Genomic DNA, 25,446 nt, shown 5'->3' with positions numbered 1-25,446 from the left:
GTAACTTGAACTGTTTGCTGAAGGATTATTAAATGTAGAAAGCTAAACAGAGCAACGTACAGAGTTATCCCCCATGAAAACCTCCTCCAGAACACTCTGGACCTCGCACTCAGCTAAAGAGTCATCTTCTAACGGGGCACAAACCAAAGACAACACACAACTGGCGTAGGGACTCTGGGAATGCTCTTGAGCGACCCATCCAAAGTTCACATTTGAACCGAACAGATCATCTCTGTGGAGAAACCTGAACAGAGCTGTCCGCCGTCTGTCTAGCCAACCTGACAGAGCTTCAGAGGAACTGCAGAGAAGGAGGACAGAAAAATTCCCAAATCCAGGCGTGTGAAGCTTCTCACGTCAAACTCCCGGCCGGAATCTCTGCCAAAGGAACTTCGGTGAAGAACTGAGTGAAGAGTCTTGCAGCAATGTGTTCACTTTTATATCTGTATATGCAGGTATATATAAAATCCAACATCTGTCTGTCTGTCTGTCTGCTATTCACGAGAGAACTACGTAACAGATTTAGATTGGGTTTTTTTTTCTAGAATTTGCTTGAACATTCCGGTTGATTTTCCGACGTCTCCCATCACGCTAAGTATTATAGTTCGCTAGCAGTTCCGAATTATTCGTGCGAATCCGACAGAGAGGCTGCAGGACCTCAGGAGTAGGGAGCTGGGCGGGGCCCTCCTCACTCACGGGTCAGCCGCTCTACATCTCACCACGTGTTGGAGCGCACCTCGCCTCCGCTTAGCTAGTGATACCTGTGTGTTCAGCAGACATTATCATCTAGAGATGGTTAAGGAGTAACATTTGACGTTTTTGAGAGAGAGATCAGAGCTACGTGTGTTTTAGAGGGTAGCTGCTGATTGCCAGAGATATCACGGCCACGTGCTCTTCTCCCCACGCGGGGGACGCTCTCCCATCAGAGCTGAACACGATCAGTTATACAGTGCCAATTTGACATTGGAGTGTACCTACCTTCTGCTTGGCCAGAGATACCTTTCCAACTTTTTACATTTTTGGCAAAGAGATCACAGCGACATTCTCACCCCTGACAGCAAAACCACAGATATTGTACATCAAGAGACCCTCAGATACGAAAGCTATCAATATAAATTCTTCTCAATACAAATCCATCCATCCATAAATTTTTCCAACCCGCAGAATCCGAACACAGGGTCACGGGGGTCTGCTGGAGCCAATCCCAGCCAACACAGGGCACAAGGCAGGAACCAATCCCGGGCAGGGTGCCAACCCACCGCAGGACACACACAAACACACCAAGCACACACTAGTGTCGATTTAGAATCACCAATGCACCTAACCTGCATGTCTTTGGACTATGGGAGGAAACCCACGCAGACACAGGGAGAACATGCAAACTCCATGCTGGGAGGACCTGGGAAGCCAACCCAGGTCTCCCAACTGCGAGGCAGCAGCGCTACCCACTGCGGCACCGTGCCGCCCACTCAATACAAATTATTACATTTTTTTGTAATTGATTTTTAAAGTACCCAGGTTTGCTTCCCGGGTCCTCCCTGCGTGGAGTTTGCATGTTCTCCCCGTGTCTGCGTGGGTTTCCTCCCACAGTCCAAAGACATGCAGGTTAGGTGGATTGGCGATTCTAAATTGGCCCTAGTGTGTGCTTGGTGTGTGGGTGTGTTTGTGTGTGTCCTGCAGTGGGCTGGCACCCTGCCCGGGATTGGTTCCTGCCTTGTGCCCTATGTTGGCTGGGATTGGCTCCAGCAGACCCCGTGACCCTGTGTTCGGATTCAGTAGGTTGGAAAATGGATGGATGGATGGATTGATTTTTAAAGTGTGTCCTGTTTCACTACTACACAGGTGGAGCTGCGTGGGGTCGGGGGAGACAACCCAAATCCTTTCACATTGACAATACAGTTCTAAAAATAAAGGTGCCCAAGTGGTTCTTCCTTTATTTATTTAGATCTGTAACAGGTTTTGTAAAGAGCTATGAATAGATGATAACAGATTTGTGAAATACCAAAAGGTTTTTGATTTTAAACGCAGTCTCACTCCATATGATAATGCTGGCTAAGCTGAGGTTTTTTATTTATCTGTTGTATCCTGTTAGGTCATCTACTACACATAACCGATTTCTGTTTTAACAACATATTAAGAACCTTTCCAGAGCCCAGATAGAGAATTTCATATGCAAGGAACGCTAACCGGAAAGAAATGACTCTTTGTCAAGAAGTAAGTTCCACGAGGACCCACACAAACCAGTAAAGTGCTGTTACAGAACCGTTAATTTTAAGAGTTTACCATCTAGTGTGCTCGGATTTCCATTTACTGTATTAGAAAAGGTTCTTGAAGTTGGGTGGCACAGTGGTGCAGTGGGTTGCGCTGCAGTCTCGCAGTTAGGAGACCCGGGTTTGCTTCCTGGGTCCTCCCTGCGTGGAGTTTGCATGTTCTCCCCGTCTCTACGTGGGTTTCCTCCGGGGGCTCCGGTTTCCTCCCACAGTCCAAAGACAAGCAGGTTAGGTGGATTGGTGATTCTAAATTGGCCCGTGTGTGTGTGTGTGTGTGTGCCCTGTGGTGGGCTGGCGCCCTGCCCGGGGTTTGTTTCCTGCCTTGCACCCTATGTTGGCTGGGATTGGCTCCAGCAGACCCCCGTGACCCTATAGTTAAGATATAGCGGGTTGGATAATGGATGGATGGATAGGTTCACTTGAAGTTTTCAGTGCACAAATCATTACAGAGACATTTACACCGTAAACAGACTGGCATTCTGTCCAGAAATCAAGTCGAGTCAAGTGGCTTTATTGTTCTACCATTCATACACTGTATTGCAAACATATATCCATCCATCCATTATCCAACCCGCTATATCCTAACTACAGGGTCACGGGGGTCTGCTGGAGCCAATTCTAACCAACACAGGGTGCAAGGCAGGAAACAAACCCCAGGCAGGGCGTGCAAACATATAATGTTACAAAATAACAGGACTGCGGTGCAACACATGCATAAACACAGGACAAGTGCAAGACAGGTAAAGAACTATACTATACTTTAATAGATAAATAATGGGGAAGTGAATAGACAGTAATAATTTGAAATCGAGTAGAAAAAAAAACTGTAAAAAATGGCAGTAAAATTAACGGTAAAAATACTGAAAATGGTGAAAATAAAATACATTTTCTAAATAAAGGAAAGTTACCTTATGCTCTACTTAAAATTACCTGTATATTTTAAGCAATACTTATTTTTTATAGCCAAGTTCTGTAAAATCAATATTTTTCTACCTTCAAAATATGCTACATACTGTTTACAGATACAGTACAGTTACAGTGAAAAAAATCGCTTTTAATTTTACAGTGTAAAACTGTTAAATAGCGAAGGCAAACCACTGTAAAATGTAAAACGGTAAAGCGCTGTTTCAGCAACGGCGAAGTTAGGATATTTGCATAAGGAAACGCCCCCTTTTACCCTATTCTTCCGGTGAAGCGCATACTTCTGCGCAGTAGGGAGAAAAAACTTAGAAGTTGGCTGACTTATTTTTCCCTGCGTGCTGAAGGTTTTTTGAGGTTATGGATGCTGATTTATGGTGGGTTGTATTCGATTAGTTGGAACACCTGTAGGACACCATACACCAGAAAAGCAAACTTCACTTCTCCATCAGACAATGTGCCATAACTTCCTTAAACACTGAATTCTTTTCAATGTTTATCATTAAATGATACGATTACCACAAAATAAAGAAAAAAATGTTTGCTATTGGTTGTTTCTTTACTAATGCAATATGTGTACTGGTATTTGATCCTGACATTATTTTGTAATGGTTTACTATCGATTGGCATTATATATATCCATCCATCCATCCATTTTCCAACCCGCTGAATCCGAACATAGGGTCACGGGGGTCTGCTGGAGCCAATCCCAGCCAACACAGGGCACAAGGCAGGAACCAATCCCGGGCAGGGTGCCAACCCACCGCAGCATTATATATATATATATATATATATATATATATATATATATATATATATATATATTTGCAGTTGGAGATCCACGAAGGGAGAAAAAACGAATCACGTATCATAAAATAGTTTTATTCCTGAGCTTTCAACCCCTATCAGGGGTCTTCATCAGAGGATAATGCTTAGATATTACAGTGCATGGATTTCAGGTTATGGTTAAACGTTCACTTCTACTGGAATGTGTTGTAAAGAAAAAGTTATACCGAAGACCTAAAAATATTGTCACCTTCTTTTTTACGGTAAAATTCTGGCAACCACAGCTGCCAGTACTTTACCGTAAAGTCAGTCAGTCGGTCAGCTGTAGTCGAGTGAAGAGTAGCAAGTCCAAAGGAGAAATGTAATCAAATGGAAAAACAGTCAGTCAGTCACAGGGGTCTGCTGGAGCCAATCCCAGCCAGCACAGGGCGCAAGGCAGGAACAAACCTCAGGGCACTGCAGGGCACACACACACACCAAGCACACACTAGGGACAATAAGGATCGCCAATGCACCTCACCTGCATGTCTTTGAACTGTGGGAGGAAACCGGAGAACCCCGGAGGAAACTCACGGAGACAAGGAAGCGAACCCAGGTCTCCTTACTGCGAGACAGCTTCGCTACCACTGCGCCACCGTGCCGCCCACTTTATCGTAAATTTAAAGTTAATTTTATTATTTTGTAGTAACAACTGTAACATACGTACTGATTGTTCCAGCCTTGTGCTAGATGTTTGTTCGGATAGGCTCCAGCTTGCTAGATTACAAGGTGTTGCTCGACGTGGGGAAAAATGAATTTATATTATTTGAACACAACATATTTTTAAATATGTACAAAAGGGGGTCTGAATACTCTCTGAATGCATAGAGGTGCTGCATTTTAATCAATAACTTCGACCATCTGAACGTCCATTCTCTGTTTTCTAGTATTGTGGGGAGCTGGATCTGTCGCAGCAACAAAGAGCACAAGGCAGAAAGCAAATCTGGTGGGACACCAGCGCCCACTCACACACGGCATTGATTTATGGTTAGGCATTTAATTAAACAGCACCGTCTTTGAAGTGTGGGAGGAAACGCGAGTCCCATAGGGAGGGGCGTGGCTTCAAACCTCGGGAGCGCGCTCCGAATCCACACAGGAGCTCCACTCGGAATAGGGTTCAAGCAGTTCTGTATTCTAGCGTCGGGTTGCTTCTAGCTGGACTTGTTATATCTCCGCAGCAGGGTTTGCGGTGGTTTATAACAACGAGCTGTTCTTAGTGAAACAAGACACAGGCGTCTCTTTTCTGCTGCTGAAGAGCGTGATTTTTGAGCTTCGACTTTAGTAATGAACTCCAGTTCTAGGGCGGACACACACACACGCATATACAGCTGTCCAAAAACAGCTGGAACCTCCCACACTGGATAGCGGCCAACCGTTGGGGGAAAAAAAACCGGAGAAACTTCATGCGCCTCAATGTGAGTTTAAGAAATGTCCGCGTTTAATCCTTGCGATCGCACGGTAGTCCGGAAGGTACCTGGAAGCTGGAGCTTGTGATTTTTTTTTTATCTTTAAGTTAACAAGAAAATGGAGAGCAGCTTCGTGATCGCAACAATTTTACTATCTGTTGCTTTACGTAAGTATGATTCGTTTTAACTGCTTTGTGATTAATACTATTATAAATGTTTGGTTGCGTATCGTTCCATTTCGTGTCGAATCGGAGTTCTGTTCGTTTAGCCGGTTTTTACAAGCCTCTGGAGAAGATCATTTGAAACGGAAATGCATTGTTCTCATTAAAAATAATCGACCAATAATAAATGAAATACACGCACTATTTGTAACTTTTTTCTCTGAGTCACAGTCTTCAGTTTGCAAGAAAGAACCCACAGTAGTTTTCTATATGTGACTATAAATTGTCTATAAGTAACACCGTTTTTTTCATGAATGTATATCTTTTGCTTATGTGCACGCACGCGTCATTATGAGTATGTGCGTTTACGCTTATGCGTGCCCGCTGGTGTATTTCTGTGCTTTGGCAGTGTAATATTATCGTGGGTAGCGCTGCTGCCTCGCGGCAAGGAGACCAGGGTACTAGTCCCGGGTGGAGTAGACATGATCTTCTTTCCTCCCACTGTTCATAGACACTGGTAACGCTGAATTGGCCCAACTGGGTCAGTTTAATGTGTGTGTGTTTGCCCTGCGATGGACTGCTGTCCTGTCCAGGGTTTGTTCCTGCCTTGCGTCCTATTCTAGTTAGGATGGGCTTCAAAAACGCCACGACCCTGGTCTGGATTAAGTGGTTTAGAAAATGGCATCGTATATTATCAAGAACACAAATTACTTTTGACATTAATATATTGTTTAAAAAGTACCCATCATTCACTGTAAAAAAAATTAGGACGTAATTTAACTGTGAGCTGAGCTGCCAATCATTTAATTGTCAAAAAATTAAAAAGTCAGGATTAGAGTCCTGTCAAAGGTTTATCTCAGTAAAACTAATGCAACAGTTGCAACAGTCAACAATTATAATTCTGTCTTAATTAATATTAAATTGACCTGTTTAATTTAAATCTTATAATTATGTAAAATCAAACCAACTCACGCTAAATAGCTCAGAGATGTAACTTTCAACTTCCAGTATACTGTACCTACAATACAGTACAGTACACAGCTCATTTACCTGTAGGATATTAACAGCATCACTTGACAACACTAAAATATTTAAAAAAAAAATGTCAATGATTATTTTAATCATGGACCGCTGTTTCCAGAACACAGGTCACGCTGTCCAGTGGAGAGGAAAACGTTGCTTTTCTGATATAGGGTGTGCTAAAGTTTCACCAGTATACTGAAAATATCTCCACATAAGTCAGCTTCCATAACCACAAAAAACATTCAGAACACACTGAAATGGTAGCTTGTTAAGCATCAATAAGACACTTTATAACAGATGGACAGATAGATAAATATGAAAGGCACTGTAAGATAGATAAATAGATAGATAGATGTGAAGTGTGCTATATAATAGATAGATATGAATTTTAGTATAGTAGGCAGGATAAGATAGATAGATAGATAGATAGATAGATAGATAGATAGATAGATAGATAGATAGATAGATAACTTTAGTATAGTAGGCAGGATAGATAGATAGAATTAATTCTAGTACAGTATGCAGGATAAGATAGATAGATAGATGTGAAAGGTGCTATATAATAGATAGATAGATAGATAGATAGAATTAATTTTAGTATAGGAGGCAGGATAAGATAGTTAGATAGATAGATAATTAATTTAATATAGTAGGCAGGATAAGATAGACAGATATTAATTTAGTATAGTAGGCAGGATTAGATAGATAGATAGCTAGATAGATAGATATGAAAGACACTGTACCTGATAGATAGATAGATAGATGTGAAAGGTGCTATATAATAGATGTGAAGTGCGCTATATAATAGATAGATAGATAGATATGAAGTGTGCTATATAATAGATATAATTGATGAATTTTAGTATAGTAGGCAAGATAAGATAGACAGATAGATAGATAGATAGATAGATAGATAGATAGATAGATAGATAGAATTAATTTAGTATAGTAGGCAGGATAAGATGGACAGATATTAATTTAGTATAGTAGGCAGGATTAGATAGATAGATAGATAGAATTAATTTAGTATAGTAGGCAGGATAAGATGGACAGATATTAATTTAGTATAGTAGGCAGGATTAGATAGATAGATAGATAGATAGATAGATAGATAGATAGATAGATAGATAGATAGATAGATAGATAGATAGATAGATAGATAGATAGATAGATAGATAGATAGATAGATAGATAGATAGATAGATAGATGGCGCAGTGGTAGTGCTGCTGCTTTGCAGTAAGGAGACTGTGGAAGATTGTGGGTTCGCTTCCTGGTTCCTCCCTGTGTGGATAGCGCTTTTGAGTACTGAGAAAAGCGCTATATAAATGTAATGAATTATTATTATTATAGATAGATAGATAGATAGATACATATGAAAGGCACTATATAATAGATAGATAGATAGATTTATTTTATTCCAAGGGGATACTTTGCTCAAGAAATATGGAAATATTATAACAAACAACATCACTCTTGAAACGCAAAAAGAGATAAGAGATATTATGCCAGTGAGGAAACTGTGATTAACACAGATGGACAGGCCTTCCTGGCCAGGATGGAGGGTCTTACCTATCAAAGACGCTGCAGATAAAGACGGACAGGCAGGGAGTATGGGCATCCCACCCAGGATAGGTGCCTCTCCGTCTTCTGGTGTGAGGCAGGAATAATGGACAGACACAGAGAAACTGCCTCTAAGATCAAATATTCCTCCAGTGTTGTAGGTTGCAGTTCTCCTCTCGTTTTGACTCCCATAAGGGTCCATGAGAACTGCAGTTTGAAGGGAAAACTACTGGGGTCCTCAGGGGCTGCCAGAGGGCTGTCGCTGAGGGAGGACTCCCTTGTTTCATGGCTGGTACTTTGCTCTGGTACAGGACAACGCTTGCTTGAGATGAGGAAATTAAATATATTGTGAGTCTATTGATTCGTATCTGTGGAAGTAATTTGTGTAAATAAAGTCTTTGACATTCATGTATTCCTAGTTGTGTCTAAGACTTGGGCTCTGAGGCCCCAAACCCCAGAAACAACTAACACACAGACAGTCACAGGTTCACAAACAGAGGTGCTTATTATAAAATACCTCAGGACAGGTTTCTTCTTGGTCACACAAACACAAATACACAGTATGGTATTCTTCTTTTTTTTTTCCGTCTTTTCTCCATCAACCTCCGCGTAGCGAGAGTTGCCTTCCTTCCTCCCAGCTCTGGCTTACTGGAGGAAGCTGGACGAGAGTACTTCCTGTGCCCAGGACATAGCCTGAAAGAAGCACTTCCGGGTCTGGCAGAAGTCCCGAAACATAGGGATTTTGAATCCCTGCATCACCCCCTAGCCGTTCATATGGGATCCAGCAGGGCTGACTCTTGGCACTAAAATTTCCATCAAGCCCCACTGGGTTCTAAATGGCTATCGTGGTCCTGGGATGCTGCCATCTAGCAGACAGAAGGTGAAAATATCCAAGTTTAGGAGCTTTCCCCCACTGTTCCCATATCATGTCCTCCTGTCCGGGTAAGGCTCTCATACTCATCCCAGCTGCGATGTCAGCTAGTCCTGGTTCATACTCACTATATATATAGTGCCATAAAAACACATTTTCCCCTTTCCTAATTCCTCTATTTTTACATTTTTTCTTATTCATAACATTTGTTTATGATTTCCAGAGAAATCCACCTTAATAAAGGACACGTGTCTTTGTGTGTCCATCCAGTTGCTATGTCTCTGTTATATGCTGTTTGGTTTGGTTTGGGAATCATAAAAGCAGTGCTAATGTTTGTAATGCAACATCCGTTGTAATGAAAAATGCAATGCATTTTATTATTACAAATGTCTGTGATGCGCCATCTGTTGGAATGAAAAGTGCAATTAATTTTATTACTGCATGCATTACAAAATACATACCAATAGATAGTGCGCTGCAAATGTTAACGCTGAATACACTGAGGTTTAGGTTGATTTGACGAGTGCCACAGCTAGTTTAGCACAATACGAAAGAAGGCCTGAGTGACCAAACTACGCAGTTTTCAAACAATCATTTGATTTATTGAGTGGTATGAATAAGCAGAAATAGAGGAAACCAGGAAGGGGCAAATACTTTTTCGCAGTACTGACATTTACACTTACACGCACACATCCAATATATACAGACCAGTGGAACTGATATATGTGACTGATATACTAGTGGCTAGCAGAGTCTTTGTGATTGTTGAATGTCCCCTGAAAGTGCTCAGGGTAAATTACTGAGCAACCCAGCTGGTGAGTTTCAATGTCAGAGCTGAAAATTGGGTGTAGATAAACAACAGATAAAGAGATTCTTGCATAGCTATCAAATCTGTTTCTGAAAATGGTGCGTGATTTTGTGAGAGGCAACATCCTGTGGAAACATGAGGAGTCGTGTGTGTTTAGCTGACATTAAATCTGACAAATGACTTCTTTGCTTGATGGAGTGTCAAACAGAGTAACGGCAGCTAGTCAGGGAAAGGTCTGACCAGCATGGAGTTGGAACAGTCAGAACTTCTGTAGATTCGCTACTAAGACGTTACAGAGACCAGGCGACAATGCCAACGTGTGGAGTCTGCACAAACACGCTTTTAATAATTTCAACAGACTTATGACACAAGGTCAGTAGTAAATCTAGAAGGTGCAAAGCTCTGAAGGCCTGGGTTTAGTTAATGCAGTCAATTAGGGGCTAAAAAACACACACTATCGATCTCTCTATCTATCATTATATAGTGCCTTTCATATCTATCTATCTGTCTATCTATCTATTATATAGTGCCCTATCAATCTATCTATCTATCATTATATAGTGCCTTTCATATTTATTTGTCTATCTATTATATAGTGCCTTTCATATCTATCTGTCTATCTATGATATACTGCCCTATCAATCTATCTATCTATCATTATATAGTGCCCTATCAATCTATCTATCTATCATTATATAGTGCCTTTCATATTTATTTGTCTATCTATTATATAGTGCCTTTCATATCTATCTGTCTATCTATGATATACTGCCCTATCAATCTATCATTATATAGTGCCTTTCATATCTATTTGTCTATCTATTATATAGTGCCCTATCAATCTATCTATCATTATATAGTGCCTTTCATATTTATTTGTCTATCTATTATATAGTGCCTTTCATATCTATCTGTCTATCTATCTATTATATAGTGCCCTATCTATCTATCTATCTATCTATCTATTATATAGTGCCTTTCATATCTATCTGTCTATCTATGATATACTGCCCTATCAATCTATCATTATATAGTGCCTTTCATATCTATTTGTCTATCTATTATATAGTGCCCTATCAATCTATCTATCATTATATAGTGCCTTTCATATTTATTTGTCTATCTATTATATAGTGCCTTTCATATCTATCTGTCTATCTATCTATTATATAGTGCCCTATCTATCTATCTATCTATCTATCTATCTATCTATTATATAGTGCCTTTCATATCTATCTGTCTATCTATCTATTATATAGTGCCCTATCTATCTATCTATCTATCTATCTATCTATCTATCTATCTATCTATTATATAGTGCCCTATCTATCTATCTATTATATAGTGCCCTATCTATCTATCTATTATATAGTGCTTCATATCTATCTGTCTATCTATCTATTATATAGTACCCTATCTATCTATTTATCTATCTATCATTATATAGTGCCTTTCCTATCTATCTGTCTGTCTATCTATTATATAGTGCCCTATCAATCTATCTATCATTATATAGTGCCTTTCATATTTATTTGTCTATCTATTATATAGTGCCTTTCATATCTATCTATCTATCTATTATATAGTGCCCTATCAATCTATCTATCATTATATAGTGCCTTTCATATTTATTTGTCTATTATATAGTGCCTTTCATATCTATCTGTCTATCTATTATATAGTGCCCTATCTATCTATCTATCTATCTATCTACAGTATAATAAAACACTAAGGTCTGTATGTCCAGTCCCTTAGAGCAATCTGATTGGACAGTTTAGCTTTGGTGATGCAACGAAAGAAGAAGTGTGAGTGTGAGACACATGAAGAGGAGTAACGTCACACGACGAGAGAGCCACCTTCAAAGCTGGGAAGCATAAAATCAGACTGGAGGCAAGGAAGGCTCCTCGAAAATAATGACAGAGCCTGAGAAGCAGGCTTTACATGAACAGGCTCGACAAACGGAAACATAAGACAAGCACTGAAGGTACACGTAGGGCAAGAGATAGCTAATACTTTTACTTATTCTATTCCCTGTCTTTGACACATACTGTGGCTAGTAATACATTATTAATTAAATGTGTGGCTCCTTCTATTTTTCTTACTGGCCAAAAAATAAAAGTAGAATTTATTAAATAAAATATATAAAAAATAAAATAATTCCCATCTGTGAAACCAAAACCTTCTTTATATCTATCAACAACATTCGATGGCACTAATGTGTGCACCATCAGACCTCTTAAACCCAGTTGAGTTACCACCCAGCCGGTAGGCACAAAGCCGTTTTCTCGCAGCTGATGGGCACACACCATTTTCTGTTCCATGCACCAACTACTGGGTAACTTGAATAGGTTTTGAATAATAAAGGTTTGCCTAAGCCGGCCATGTGGCAATTTTTCAGGAAAGAAAATTCGGCATAGAAGGTCACCGGCAAGCCCAGCAAATTTGCTGCACAAAAAAAACATTTGTTTGGGGTTACGACAGGTTGGCGGGTCACCCCTGGCTACTGTGTGCCTGTAGTGGACTGGTACACTGTTAAGAGATTAAATCAAGATGGCCAACGCCTTTGGCTCCTCCATTAAAGAAGCCGGATATGGCCGTGTTCTTTACGTTGCCAATCAGGTGATGCATTTAGTTGTCACGCTCTGCTGTTATGAATAAGTTTGTTATGAAGTTATGCTGTCTTAATGTCATGTTTTTCTGGTCTTTTCCGCGCTTATTATGGGTCTTTGAAGCGTTCTGAAAGCAACGATGATAAAGTTTTGTTTTTTTTTTTATTTAAAATGTATTAATTTAGTTACGGTATTTTTGCATCTTGTTTTGATGCCAATTTGTTTAAGGTTGCTATAGCGTTACTAAGGAGTGCACGACCTCTGATGTCATCGTTACAACAAGATAATGTAATGTGAATTTCCCCTTGGGGATCAATTAAATATCTATCTATCTATCTCTCTGTCTATCTATCTATCATTTTAATTATGGACTATTAAGTATATAGCGCCTTTCATATCTATCTATCTATCTATCTATTAAATAGCGCCTTTCATATCGATCTATCTAAATATTATATAGTGCCTTTCATATCTATCTATCATTTTAATTATGGACTATTAAGTATATAGCGCCTTTCATATCTATCTATCTATGTATTATATAGTGCCTTTCCTATCTATCTGTTATATAGTGCCTTTCATATCTATCTATCTATCTATCATTTTAATTATGGACTATTAAGTATATAGCACCTTTCATATCTATCTATCTATGTATTATAGAGTGCCTTTCCTATCTATCTGTTATATAGTGCCTTTCATATCTATCTATCATTTTAATTATGGACTATTAAGTATATAGCGCCATTCATATCTATCTATCTATAAATGCACTGGGCATTTCCTGGCCATCAGGGATTGGGTAACTCCTCATATTTCCAATTATTTTCTTAGCAAAGAGTTCAACATAATCAAGTACATGTCACCCCAGGGGACAAAATACCAGCGAGTTACAGTGGCCAAAGTCATTCTCGATTCGACAGAAATGAACAGGTTATGAGGGTCTTCAAATGATTCTTACACACACTGAGGGGGTCCAAATTTCCAATGGAGGTGGGCAGCTCACTTCACTAGCTGGGAGCATTTAAACATTTTCTTTGTTTCTGAACTCCTTGGCCCCACTACATCTGTCCTTAGTGTTGGGGACATTGTCACAGCGGAGAGGTCTCATCTTCATGCAGATGGCTGACATTCTCATTTTTCTTGTGAAACAGGACAAACTTTAAAAATCAATAAACAAACAGGTATTGCTAGCTAAGCGGAAGCAAGGTACACTCCAAAACGCAGAGGTAGAGTGACTTGAATGGAGGCTGGCATGTGAGTGAGGAAGGTCCCACCCGGCTCCCCACTCCTGACGTCACGCTTCCCCCCTCCTATCGGCCCGTAGCCTCTGTCTCGGATTAGCACGAATATATATCACTCCTGCAAGCGAACTTTGATTCTTAGCGTGATGAGAGAAGTCGCAAAATCAACCGGAACGTTCAAGCAAATTCTAGAGAAAAACCCGATCTAAATCTGTTAAGTAGTTCTCTTGTAAAAAGTGGACAGACATACAGACAGACAAATGTTGGATTTTATATATAGAGATATAAAAGTAAACTATCAAATTGCCACAAGACTCTTCACTTCAGTAGAGTGGCAGAGATTCCAGCCGGGAGTTTGGGAGTTTGTCTCTCGGATTTGTGCAAAGAAATCGTTAGCGCAAGTGAACTGTGATACTTAGCACGATGAGAGAAGTCGCAAAATCAACTGGAATGTTCAAGCAAATTATAGAGAAAAACCCGATCTAAATCCGTCAAGTAGTTCTCTCATTCGCTTGCTAAGCAGATGTAATGCTGGCCCTCCCCTCGGCCTGCTTCGTGTCTCTCGGATTTGTGCAAGTAAATCGGAACTGCAAGCGAACTACGATACTTACCACGATGAGAGAAGTCGCAAAATCAACTGGAATGTTCAAGCAAATTCTAGAAAAAACTCCTTCTTCTTCTTTCGGCTCCTCCCTTTCAGGGTTGCAAACACCTAATCTAAATCCGTTAAGTAGTTCTCTCATTCGCTAGCTACGTCAAGGTAAGGCTGGCACGTGACTGAGGAGTAACCAAAACCCCCTGCCCCGACCATTTCCCTCGGCCTGCTGTGTCTCTGTTGGATTTGTGCAAATAAATTCGTGCCGCAAATGAACTTTGATAGCGCGATGAGAGAAGTCGCTAAATCAACCAGAATGTTCAAGCAAATTCTAGAAAGAAACACGATCTAAATCCATTACGTAGTTCTCTCATTCGCTTGCTAAGTGGATGTAATAATACGTTTTTATTTATATAGCGCCTTTCCCATGCTCAAGGCACGTAAGGCTGGCACTTGAGTGAGGAGGGCTCTGCCTCCCTCCCCTCGGCACGCTACGTGTCTCTCGGATTCCCGCAAATAAATGGGTACCACAAGCGAACTATGATACTTAGCGCAATGAGAGAAGTCGCAAAATCAACCGGTATGTTCATGCAAATTCTAGAAAAAACTTCTTCTTGCAAACACCCAATCTAAATCCGTTAAGTAGTTCTCTCATTCGCTAGCTTCGTGGAGGTAAGGCTGGCACGTGACGGAGAAGGAACCAAAACACACTCCCCCTCGGCCTGTTGCGTCTCAGTTGGATTCGCGCAAATAAATTGGTGCCGCAAACGAACTTTGATAGCGCGATGAGAGAAGTCGCAAAATCATCCGGAATGTTCAAGCAAATTCTAGAAAGAAACATGATCTAAATCCGCTGAGTTCACTAGCTAAGCAGAGATAAGGTACGGTCTGTGGAAGTAACCCCCGAGGAAGACAGGAATAGTTCAGTCAATCAGTTTTTATTCAGTCACAGATGAGTACAAAGGATTCATGCATTGCAAGGCAGAAGAGCAAAGTTCCACTTTTTCAGTCAGCTTTTTATTTTTTCCTTCCTCCCGCCCCCTTCCCCTTACATCTCAAAAAGCATAATATCATTTACCTAAGCATTTCATCTTATATTGCGCAAATCGGCCAACCTTTTCTGATTTGTGTGCGTGTCAGAGGGGCCCTAAAGAAGGACAGATCATCTTTCCCGTGTCTAACAGATGCGTTCCTAAAGAGGAAGTTGTCCCAAGTCAGCTTATTGCGCCCCGTCTTATGACAGACGCCTGTATGAATAATCTGCTATTACAGCAAAACAGCTTTGTCAGCTTTTAACCCTTAGTAGCTTGCAAGCAGTTCATTTTGCTTTCACAGGTCCGAGGCTGGCACGTTAGTGAGGAGGGCCCTGCCCGGCTCCCCTCCCCTTAGACTGCAGCCTTTCTCTCGGATGAGCGCGAATATATCACTCCTGCAGCCGAACTATGATTCTTAGCGCGATGAGAGAAGTTGCAAAATCAACCCGGAATGTTCAAGCAAATTATAGAATAAAACCTGATCTAAATCCGTTAAGTAGTTCTCTTGCTAAGTGGAGGTCAGGTACACACCCCGAGGCTGGCACGTGAGTGAGGAGGGCCTCGCCTCCTTCTGCCTGCTGTGTGCCTCTCAGATTTGCGTGAATAAATCAGTACCACAAGCGAACTATGATACTTAGCGTGATGAGAGGAGTCACAAAATCAACCGGAATGTTCAAGCAAATTGTAGAAAAAAAAAATCCAGTAAGTAGCTAAGTGGAGGGAAGGTACACGCCCTGAGGCTGGTGTGTGAGTGAGGAGGGCCCCGCTGAGCTTCTCCATCACCTCGGCCCGCTGCGTGTCTCTCGGATTTGCGCAAATAAATGGGTGCCACAAGTGAACTATGATACTTAGTGTGGTGAGAGAAGTCACAAAGTCAACCGGAATGTTCAAGCAAATTATAGAAAAAACAAACCCGATCTAAATCTGTTAAGTAGTTCTCTCGTGAAAAGCAGATAGACATACAGACAGACGCTGGATTTCATATATATATATATATATATATATATATATATATAGAGAGAGAGAGAGAGAGAGAGAGAGAGAGAGAGAGAGAGAGAGAGAGAGAGATAGTTACATGTCAACTTCCTAATCAGCCGACAGACGGCGCTTCAGTAAACGTTCCTAGTGTCAACTGGATGATTACATGCATACAAGATCGCAAGATTGTTACAGTCTGCTTTATATATAAGATTTCAAAAACAAATGACATCACTTGTCTACATAGTCACCTTCCTTTGCGATGCAGTTTTCCTAGCGTCGTACCAACTTTTTCATGCCATCAGCAAAAAACGTTTTTGTCTTCACTGTTTCCAACGAAAATAAAAAAGTGCGGAAACTTTTTGAACGTCCCTTGTAAAATGATAAGTTTAGACGTTTTTACACTACACTAACTTTATGTTATAGATATATGGTGTCACTAGCCATGACACTTATCGAAGACAGCGTGGAGCAGCAGTGACTGGCAGAGTCCAAAGAATAAAAGAATTGTTGGGGTGCCAGCCCATTTAATTACAAGCAACAAAAACAAATAGGCCCCCGATGGCACAAGCAACAAAACAAAAACAAAAGGAGTGTCACCCTGAGATGGCAAAGGGTCTGTCTGCGGAACTGTAGCAGGCTTGGGTGAAGACTTAGACGTCTCCTTCCGGGAACGGCCATCTTTATATGACTTACACTGGAAGGGGCAGGACATCCCGGAGCGCTAAGAGCAAAATTCGTCACCCTCATGGGGAGTCTTCTCTAAGATATGGAGACATCGCCCCCTCTAGTCTTGGAGTGGTATTGCATTCCTGATCTGAGCTGATAAGGTGATCCTCTGATGCGCGTGTCTGACACCGTGTAACAGAAGCCTTTAAAAATATTTGCTATGTCTTGTCCTACGTGTTCCTTCAGCACCTTTCCTCAGTATCCTCGCATGTGAACGTCTCTTCTCTGCCGCTTGAGTGCATTCCCATAAAGCCTGCTTCTCGGACTGTTGTCTTTTTTCTTTTGAGGCACCTTTCTCACCTCCTGTGCAGGGCCGTCTTAACGTATGGGCACGCTGGGCAGTTGCCCCACAAGCATAGGGGCTCCATGCTAATCTATGTATGTTGTGACTTGCTGTCAATAAATAAATACTATACTGTACTAAACTATAAATATTTGTTTTTGTGTTACAAGTGGACATTAGCATTCACCTCTGGTCACCTTTGCCACCTCACGTGCAGATATGTGTGTGTACGGATCTCACGCACTACAGAACGTAAAAGTGTATCTGTTAACGTTACTTCATCTCAATTCTCTGCAAAGAAATTTAGCAAAGGTTTGTGTTGAACACTTGATTAATAATAAATAATTCATAGTAATTTCATACTGTGCCATCTCCGTCTGTGTGGTTTACCAGTTGAGCAGCATTTATATATTGAAATTTTTGTGTTTTTCATGGTTGATGTTATATTGTTCAAATGTTTGTGTTGATTAATCTTTGCTGTACAGCATGTTTTTTAATGTTTAAACCCTGATTTTGTTGGAAGTACCAATACAATAAATATATGTTTAATTTCATTGACCATTTACATTTTTATTCCTGTGAGTGGTTGTGTAGGTAGGGGTCCCAGTGCACTGCTTTGCCCACCCGGGGGCCTATAATGCTGTTAAGACAGCCCTGCTCCTGTGGCATTTTTATACTTTCTTTTTTTGGAAGCGACTCTCTCAGGATGTGCCTTTACTCCTCCCTTCTTGTCTGTCACTTGCACCTCTTCTTTCAAAGACAAACTGACCAATCAGATTGCTCTGAGAGACAAACCTTAGTGTTTTTATTAAATAGCAAATCATTGCTATGGATTCACAGAGTACATGTGAAGTTCTTACTTGCATGTGCTAATCAACAAGCAACATGTCTTATGTTTCTACAGAGCAAATATTATGTTAATATTGTCACAGACGGCCGGGACACCTCTTTACTGTATGGACCAGGGGAACAAGCCTGGTCAGAAAAGTACCTCCCCCAGGACGCTAGATGGCAGCCCCCCTGTGTGGCAGTGGTGCCTCTGATTTCTGCAGGGCTCCATGGGAGATGGAGTGTTTATTATACTTATTTTTTATCATCATGAAGAAGTGGGAAGCCCCAAAATAAAATGCATTACTACAAATGTTTGTGATGTTCCATCTGTTAGAATGATAAGTGCAGTGTATTGTTTGTTATGAGTCATCTATTGGAATGACAACTGGTCCACTTGGTATGGGATTCGTAAAAGCACTGCTATTGTTTGTGATGTGCCATCTGCTGGAATAACACACACAATGCATTTTATTACCACAAATGTTTGTGATTCGCCATCTGTTGGAATGAAAAACGCAAAGCATTTTATTACTACAAATGTTTGTGATGCACCATTTGTTGGAATGACAAGTGCATATGACTATTATATGCCATTTGATGGGGGATTTGTAGAAGCAGTGCAAATGTTTATGAAGCATCACTTGTTAGAATGAAAAATGAAAAGCATTTTATGACTACAAATGTTTGTGATGCACCATCTGTTGGATTGACAAGTGCATATGATTCTATTATATGCCATTTGATAGGGGATTTGTAGAAGCAGTGCAAATGTTTGTGATGCACTACCTGTTGGAATGAAAAACACAAAGCATTTTATTACTACAAATGTTTGTGATGCGCCATCTGTTAGAATAACAAATGGATATGTCTCTGTTATATGTCATTTAGTAGGGGATTTGTAAATGTATAATAATAATAATATATTTTATTTATTTGTAGGCGCCTTTCTAAACACTCAAGGACACAGAACAATAGATAAAACACAGATTATAAACAAAAGTAAAATACAAAAGTTAAATGTAATCAAAGAGAAAAAGCAGTCTTAAACAAATGAGTTTTAAATTTAGATTTGAAAAGTGAAAATGATTCAATATTTCTAAGCTCAGATGGTAGTGAGTTCCAGAGCAACTGAATGCTGTGCTCCCCATAGTGGTAAGATGGACGAAGGGGATCTAAGGGTACGGAAGGGAATAACAACATGGAGGAGGTCAGACAGATATGGAAGGGCAAGGTTGTGGAGAACCTTAAAAGTTAGTAGTATGTCTATCATATACCATTTAGTATTGGATTTGTAAAGGCAGTGTTAATTTTTGTGGTGCACCATCTGTTGGAATGACAAATGCAATGCATATGTCTCTAGTTTATGCCATTTTGGTATAGTTTTCGCAAAAGCAGTGTTGATGTTTGTGATGTGCTGTCTATTGGAATCACCGATGCAATGCATTGATTGCTTTAAATGTTAGTGATGCGCCATCTGATGGAATGACAGACACACAGCAACCAGACAGACACACAGATGCATTTATTTAGTAGGGTTCTGTAAAAAGCCAAATTTCCCTCTAGGGACAAATTCAGTTCATGTGTTTGTTCTGTCCGTCCGTCCATCCATCCGTCCGTCCGTCTGCCCACTGTAACTTTACACAACAGACACACACAGGGAGGACACGCACACTCCACACAACAAACACCCCGCCAGGTAATTCAAGGCAGTAATACTCACCGCTCTACCGTCCCTTACACGTAAACCTAACAAACGGACCAACAGATGCATTTTGTTTGCATGCAGTTTATCTTTTTATTTCTTTTTAGACCTGAAAATAAAACAAATGCACACCAGAATTTTTGAATCAGCGTTTAAATCAAATTTCTCACCATGACTGAAGGAAAAAAAGAAAAAAATTCATTTGGCTCCTGCATTCTCTTATGGATCCAATTTAATATCTGGAACGGCGACTGCTGATTTTAATTAGTTTAAGCTTTGCGCGGACTTTTTGCTTATCCAGCTTTTTTTTTTCTTTCTTTCTTTCTTTCTGTAAGTTTGTATTTTGATGTTTAGCATTTGGTAACATCTGGAAGCCCTTTATGGATGTGTACTGTTTCTTTTAATGTTTGTGCAGCTTTATTAGATCATTGGAGTTTTCATATGAGAACGGCCCATGTGGGCTTAATTAAAATCCACATGAGTGATGTGGCGTTTCAACCGTGGCCTCGGTGTCACGGCCCGCTGCTGGTGCCTTCTCCATCCTAAGTGACATTTAATAAATAAAAGAGACATTTTTCTTTGCGGTCAAACCCCAGACAGCACCATTTTGGACTGATACCTTTAACCTATCATCTATGAAGCGTCTCTGGGGTCGGATATTACTCCTCCGTCTTGGATGTGGAATTACAATGGCATGCATTTTTTTTTCTTTTAACCTCTCGCTTGGAACGCACTTTGGTCTTCAGACCCTGCAACTCCCAACATACAGAAGTTTCTCAAAGCTGGGCCAGTCATTCTATATGCTGCATGAGAATCAGGGGAAGGGGAAGAAACGAAGGAGAAAGTTACACGATAAACGACAAAATGAATAAGAGGGGCTGAGGCCTAGCACTGTATGTGAGGGGGGCAGAAACAACAGAAGAAAATCTCTCAGGGATACTCAGGGTTTAACTCTTTCAAGGCTGAATTTTAATCAGAAAAACTCACACTTGGTGAAAGATGCTAAATTTTTTTTTTTTTTTTATTGCACAACTTTGTGCCAAACATGTAACTAATAAATGTTTGAAAATATTCATCCACTCCAGTCACTCAGGATCATTGTGAACCGTATGATTGCATTCAAAGGAACCAACTGCATGCTTTGATAAGTGGGCCGTTTGCAATCCCTGTTTTTACATTACAGTAGAACAATCTGGGCGAGGACAGGCCATTCAGCCCAGCAAAGCTCGCCAGTCCTATCCATTTAATTCTTCTAAAATAACATCAAATCAAGTTTTGAGGGCCCCTAAAGTCCTGCTGTCCATCACACTACTTGGTCACTTAGTCCACGTGTCTGTGGTCCTCTGTGTGAGCCTGGCATTGTTTGAGACAGATAGCCCTTTTACAACCCTAATCTTAACTACAGTGTAAAAGAGTGGAGCACCAGGGTGTGGGGGGCGGTCTACAGTCAGACTCCACCTACATGGGCCACCCATTGGGGTCAACTCCACCTACTTGGGCCACCCATTGGGGTCAACTCCACCTACTTGGGCCACCCATTGGGGTCAACTCCATCTACTTGGGCCACCCATTGGAGTCAGCTTCACCTACTTGGGCCACCCATTGGGGTCAACTCCACCTACTTGGTGCTCCAGGAGATCAGAACATTGAGCCCAACAAAGCTCGCCAGTCCTATCCATTGAATTCTTCTAAAATAACATCAAGTCAAGTTTTGAGGGCCCCTAAAGTCCTCCTGTCCACCACACTACTTGGTCACTTACTCCATCTGTCCGTAGTTCTCTGTGTGAAGAGAAACTTCCTAATGTTTGTGTGAAATTTACTCGTAACAAGTTTCTAACTGTGTCCCCCGGTCTCAATCCATAAGAGCAGAGCTTCCCAAACTCAATCCTGAGGACCCCCTGTAGCTGCAGGTTTTTGTTCCAATCAGCTTCTGTCCTGGGCTAATTAAGTGATGTGTTATTTCCCCAAGTTCTGTGTTTTGGGAACAATAGAGAAATTAGAAAAATAAGTTTGGTAAAAAGAAAAAAATATTTATATTAAAATGTACCAAGCAGTTATATGGGAATGATGTATTTTTTTTTTCTTTTTAACAATATTTTCATCTTGACTTTCATTCTACTTTTCCAGCTGTTCTAATGAACTAATCCATTATTTGGTCTGATGATAAAGCAGTTGCAGCCTTTGATGATTCCGTGTTGTTTGTCTGGCTGTCTGCTCTGCTCAATTTTAATTGTCATTAATAAGATACAACGAAGAGGAAAAAACTGCACAGAGAAACGGCAAAATAGAATAAAATCAACAAAAGAGAAATTGATAGCAAAAGCAGAAATATTTCTAAATGACTTGTAAATGTAAAAATCATGCTTTTCTGAATGTAGAATAAGAGAAAAAAAATGACTCCTCTTAATCTTCTTTTTCTTAAACTGTAAAGGCTCAGCTCTGTCAATCTTTCCTAATAACTCATCCCCTATAGCCCTGAATCATCCTGGTCGCTCTTCTCTGGACCTTTTCTAGTGCTGTTATGTCCTTTTTGTAGCCTGGAGACCAAAACTGCACCCAGTACTCCAGATGAGGCCTCACCAGTGCGTTATAAAGCTTCAGCATAATCTCCTTGGATTTGCACACTTGACATCAAAGCGCTATATAACCTGACATTCTGGTAGCCTTGTTGATCGCTTCTGAACACTAACAGTTGACAGTGTCAAGTCCTCTACGACTCCTAAATCCTTTAATCTTTCCTCGTAACTCATCCCCAGTAGCCCTGGAATCAGCCACATTGCTCTTCTCTCTTCTTGTGCCATTATGTCTTTTTTGTAGTCTAGAGACCAAAACTGTCCCCAGTACTCCAGATGAGGCCTCACCAGTGTGTTATAAAGCCTGAGCAGAATCTCCTGTGACTTGTACTCCACACATCAAGGCGCTATATAACCTGACATTTTGTTAGCCTTCTTAGTGGCTTCTGTACTCTGTCTGGCAGTTGATAGTCCACTACAACTCCTACGTCCTTCTTCATGAGTGGCTTTTTCAATTTTCAGACCTGTCATTGTGTACATTTTTACTTTACATTCACTTGCATTAAATTTCCTCTGCTACAAATCTGTGAAGGCTTATCTGCTGTCCAAGTCCTTCTGTAATGACTCAATGGATTCCAAATCATCTGCAAACTTAACCAGCTTGTTACTTACAGTATATTCCCATCCAGTGTTGCACTAGTAAGGCTGTTTTTCTCTCATTTAGCGTTGTGTATGGAAAACAGAGTTTCATAGTGCCAGTCATGATATGGCCTCCATTGATGGCAGTAAGTAAGCTGGAGGGTATGCCGTCTGGTAGCCTTGCTGATCGCTTCTGTACATTGTCTGGCAATTGACAGTGACAATCTCACTACAATCCCACTATGACTCCTAAATCGTCAACAATGTACTGTATCCAAGTCTAACTGGGCCGAACTGGAGGTCTTTTCTAACCTGGAGTTGGGTACCTTTCTGTTGGGTCTCCAAGAACAAGCAATTCATCAATGGCGGGGTGAAGGCTGAATGATGGCTGCAAGTCGATTGCAAAAAGTATATTTGCTTTTCTTGGTGGGGGCATAAGCTACTACGAGTGATATATGCCCCCCGCCCACCATGGTAGGCAAATCTAGCACTGATGAGATTGGGCGCTGCATCACCTGTGAGGAATTAAGATATTGGTGAAGGACCAGATCCACTCATTTTGTGTGGTTGTTGCAACTGGAATGTGGTGGGCCGTGATAACGTCACTACATACAAAGTTCCAAAAGAGCCGAGAAATACATTTTACAAAGTGATAAATTAACAAAACACACCACCATTTTCAGACGGGTTCTGTTTTACTAGTGTAACGGCCAACCCCTTACCCTGACCGGCCACTACACTACCGAGACTATTCCTTGGATCACCTGAGGAGCCAATCCCAGCCAGCACAGGTCTGCAAGGCAGGAAACAAACCCCGGGCAGGAGGCACCAGTCCACTGCAGGGCACACACCAAGCACACACTAGGGACAATTTAGGATCGCCAATGCTCCTAACCTGCATGTCTTTGGACTGTGGGAGGAAACCCACCCAGACACGGAGAGAACAAACTCCACGCAGGGAGGACCTGGGAAGCGAACCCAGGTCTCCTTACTGCGAGGCAGTAGCGCTACCAGTGTGCCACCATGCCGCCCAATGTAAAATCAAACGCTGATATATTGTAAATGAAATATACTGTAAATATACATGAGGACAGACGAATATTCAATAAATATATACAGTACTGTGCAAAAGTTTTAGGCAGGTGTGAAAAAATGCTGTAAACAAAGAATGCTTTCAGAAATGGAAGTGTTAATCATTTATTTTCATCAATCAACAAAATGCAGTGAATGAACAAAAGAGAAATCGAAATCAAATCAATATTTGGTGTGACCACCCTTTGCCTTCAAAACAGCATCAATTCTTCCAGGTACACTTGCACACAGTTTTTGAAGGAACTCGGCTGGTAGGTTGTTCCAAACATCTTGGAGAACTAACCCCAGATCTTCTGTGGATGTAGGCTTCCTCACATCCTTCTGTCTCTTCATGTAATCCCAGACACACTCGATGATGTTGAGATCAGGGCTCTGTGGGGGCCACACCATCACTTCCAGGACTTCTTGTTCTTCTTTACGCTGAAGATAGTTCTTAATGACTTTGGTTGTATGTTTGGGGTCGTTGTCCTGCTGCAGAATAAATTTGGGGCCAATCATACACCTCCCTGATGGTATTGCATGATGGATAAGTATCTGCCTGTATTTCTCAGCATTGAGAACACCATTAATCCTGACCAAATCTCCAACTCCATTTGCAGAAATGCAGCCCCAAACGTTCAAGGAACCTCCACCATGCTTCACTGTTGCCTGCAGACACTCATTATTGTACCGCTCTCTCCAGCCCTTCGACGAACAAACTGCCTTCTGCTACAGCCAAATATTTCAAATTTTGACTCATCAGTCCAGAGCACCTGCTGCCATTTTTCTCCACCCCAGTTCCTACATTTTCATGTATACTTGAGTCACTTGGCCTTGTTTCTGCGTCGGAGGTATGGCTTTTTGGCTGCAACTCTTCCATGCAGACCACTTCTGGCCAGACTTCTCCAGACAGTAGATGGGTGTACCTGGGTCCCACTGGTTTCTGCCAGTTCTGAGCTGATGGCACTGCTGGACATCTTCTGATTTCGAAGGGTAATAAGCTTGATGTGTCTTTCATCTGCTGCACTAAGTTTCCTTGGCCGACCACTGCGTCTACGATCCTCAACGTTGCCTGTTTCTTTGTGCTTCTTCAAAAGAGCTTGAACAGCACATCTTGAAACCCCAGTCTGCTTTGATATCTTTGTCTGGGAGAGACCTTGCTGATGCAGTAGAACTACCTTGTGTCATGTTGCTGTGCTCCATCTTGCCATGACATGAAACTGTCTTCCACAACCTCACCTTGGTAGCAGAGTCTGGCTGTTCCTCACCCAGTTGTAAGCTGTTTCTGTTTCAGTTCATGACTGTGTTTCAACCTACGTGTGACATTGATGATCATTAGCACCTGTTTGGTAGAATTGGTTGATCAAACACCTGACTA

The 25,446-nt window shown here is 41.1% G+C and overlaps 1 protein-coding gene across 1 annotated transcript in view; it reads left to right on the top strand.

Moving 5' to 3' along the window:
- Nucleotides 1-5,052: 5,052 nt before the first annotated feature.
- The window catches only part of tgfbr2l (transforming growth factor beta receptor-like), a 64,179-nt gene continuing 43,785 nt past the window's right edge, over nucleotides 5,053-25,446 (top strand). Inside the window, exon 1 of the mRNA XM_028807988.2 lies at nucleotides 5,053-5,583. Coding sequence (XP_028663821.1) covers nucleotides 5,535-5,583 — 49 coding nt within the window. The 5' untranslated portion in view covers nucleotides 5,053-5,534. The remainder of the gene's footprint in view (nucleotides 5,584-25,446) is intronic.

Source organism: Erpetoichthys calabaricus, chromosome 8 (assembly GCF_900747795.2).
Source record: "Erpetoichthys calabaricus chromosome 8, fErpCal1.3, whole genome shotgun sequence".
Taxonomy (NCBI): domain Eukaryota; kingdom Metazoa; phylum Chordata; class Cladistia; order Polypteriformes; family Polypteridae; genus Erpetoichthys; species Erpetoichthys calabaricus.
The sequence above is the reverse complement of the archived record's forward strand: the minus strand, read 5'-3'. Positions and strand labels throughout refer to the sequence as shown.